Source organism: Nyctereutes procyonoides, unplaced genomic scaffold, assembly GCF_905146905.1.
Source record: "Nyctereutes procyonoides isolate TBG_1078 unplaced genomic scaffold, NYPRO_anot_genome, whole genome shotgun sequence".
In the NCBI taxonomy this organism is placed as follows: Eukaryota; Metazoa; Chordata; class Mammalia; order Carnivora; family Canidae; genus Nyctereutes; species Nyctereutes procyonoides.
In genome coordinates, this window is record NW_026575135.1 from 24,405,060 (window position 1) to 24,407,450 (window position 2,391).

At 38.3% G+C, this 2,391-nt stretch overlaps 1 protein-coding gene across 1 annotated transcript; it reads right to left on the reverse strand.

Annotated features, from left to right (window-relative positions):
- Positions 1-846: 846 nt before the first annotated feature.
- LOC129494994 (COP9 signalosome complex subunit 5) lies at positions 847-2,123 on the reverse strand. The gene has a single exon (XM_055302265.1). The coding sequence runs from the start codon at positions 2,016-2,018 to the stop codon at positions 1,014-1,016; it is 1,005 nt and encodes a 334-aa protein (XP_055158240.1). The 5' UTR covers positions 2,019-2,123; the 3' UTR covers positions 847-1,013.
- Positions 2,124-2,391: the final 268 nt, after the last annotated feature.

Consider the following 2,391-nt stretch of genomic DNA (forward strand, 5'->3'; position numbering starts at 1 on the left):
AGTATTCTTTTATTATTCTCTTAATGCTCATGGGATCTGTAGTGATATCCCTCCTTTCACATCTGATATTTTCTGCCTGTTGGATCTGCCCATTTTTGATAGAAGGGTATTGATGTCTCCAACTATTTATCCTTGCAATTCTATTAGTTTTAACTCTTGTATTTTGACACTATGTTGTTAGGTACATACACATCAAAGGTTTTTATATCTTCTTGGTGAATTGACCCCTTTATCATTATGGAATGTCTCTCTGTCTTAGTTAGTATGGGCTGCGATAACAAAATACCATAGACCAGTTGGCTTAAACAACTGACATTTATTTTCTCATAGTTTTGAAGGCTGGAAACCTGATATATATATATATATATATATAAGGATGCCAGCATGGTCAGTTTCTGATGGGGCCTCTCTTCCTAGTTTGTAGGTGGCTACCATCTCACTGTTCACATACTCTCTTCTTTGAGCACACTTGGAGAAAGAAGGAACAAGCTCTCTGGTGCCTCTTCTTAGAAGGACACTAGTCTTATTAGTGACCCACCATTATAACCTTACTTCCCTCTTTATCAGCCCTGTCTCCAAAGCTGGTCAGATTAGGGAATAGAGATTCAACATATAAATTTGGGGGGACATAGTTCTTAGCACCTCTTTTATCACTGAAAATTTCTTTGCTCTGAAGTCTGCTCTGTTTGAAATTAATATAGTTATTCCAGCTTTCTTTTGATTAGTGTTAGCATGGTATATCTTCCTCCATCCCCTACTTTTAATCTACTTTGTATTTACAGTGGGTTTTTTATAGACAGCATATAGTTGAATCTTATTTTTTGATCTACTTTGACTATCTGTCTTTTATTTTTTTTTTTCATTTTAAAGAGTTTTATTACACGATGTTAATATTCAGGACACTTCAGAGCACCTTATACTTCTAATCAGATTTTTTGGTAACTGGTTTTAAAGTGTACTTGAGTATTTTTTCTTATACTGGCTTTGAGTCAAAAGTACTATTTAGTGATTGTTTAAGAGACGTTAATTTGATTAAACAGTTTATCCTTAATAACCTGAGACATCAATCCATGGATAGCTTCTATGGTAGTTTTACAGCTGTCTCTTGTAGCTTTGGCAAGTTTGTCTTCAGACTTTCTGTCATGTGTTTCTAAACCCAACATGAAACTTCCTCGTCCCAGCTGGGCTTCTGACTGTTCTAATTTTTCAGACAAATCAAAGACCTGACCAGTGGTATAGTCTGCATTGGTAAGCAAACTAGAGGAACTCAGTGTATTCACCCAGTATTTATTCCACAAAAGCTCAAGCAATTTGCGATCCAATGAGGATTTGAAATATGAGACTTCTAAGGCATAATATTGTTTGCAATGTACGCCAAAGTCTTCTATTTTATTTAGTGGGATAGTCTGGTACTCAGAAGGTCCTTCATCAGGGGGTTTGTAGCCCTTTGGGTATGTCCTAAAGGCTCCAAGATTCACTTTCCCTGCAGATATTGTTCTTGTTGGGTCAATTACTACTGCTACAAATGGTTCCTGGAACTGCTGATTGAGCATCTGAGTACTAACATCAATTCCAGAAAGCCAGCAGCCATAGCCAGGATGGCTATGATACCAGCCAATTGCATTTTCAAGGCGGCCAACCTGTTTGGCGTTTTCGATATATGCAGCCATGTACTCATATGCAGCAGCCTGAGCATTTACTCGGGTTTCAGTGCCCTCTACAGGCAAAGCAAAACTGTCCATAATGATCATGGTTTCACCGTCCACCTTTCCCAGCATTAAGCCCATCACTTCCAGGTTGCCTCCTGATCTGGCATGCATCACCATTTTCAGTAGAGCCAATGCTGAGATTTTGCAGTACTTAAAATAATGGTGATCCTTAGTCCAGGGCTTCGCCGCCAGTATTTCTTGCTGTTGTTTCTTGTCGTATTTGTAGATTTCATCGATACTCTGGGCTTCCTGCATGTTGTTGGCCAATTCCCAGGTTTTCTGAGCCATACCACTCCCGGACGCCGCCATCGCCGTGGAATCCGAGAAGCTGTCGCCTCCACAGCCAAGACGCAACTTTACCCGGCTAGGTTCCTGGATGTGGGCTTCGGACCCTTCCCACCACAGGTGCAAACTCGTACTGACTATCTGTCTTTTAATTGGTGTGTTTAGACTATTTAAAGTGGTTATTGATAAAAAAATAAAATGGTTATTGATGTAATTGGATTAATATCTACCATATTTTTTACTGTTTTCTATTTGTTGCTCTTGATTTTTGTTCCTAATTTTGTCTTCCATTCTTTTTCTGGCATTGATGGCTTTAATTGAGGATTTTATATCATTCCATTTTTTTCTCCTTTCTCTTTTAGCATTGGTTATATCATTTTTAAAAAAATCTTTTTTA

Coding starts and splice junctions, on each gene's coding strand:
- LOC129494994 (XM_055302265.1), bottom strand. CDS start 2,018: ATGGCGGCGTCCGGGAGTGGTATGGCTCAGAAAACCTGGGAATTGGCC.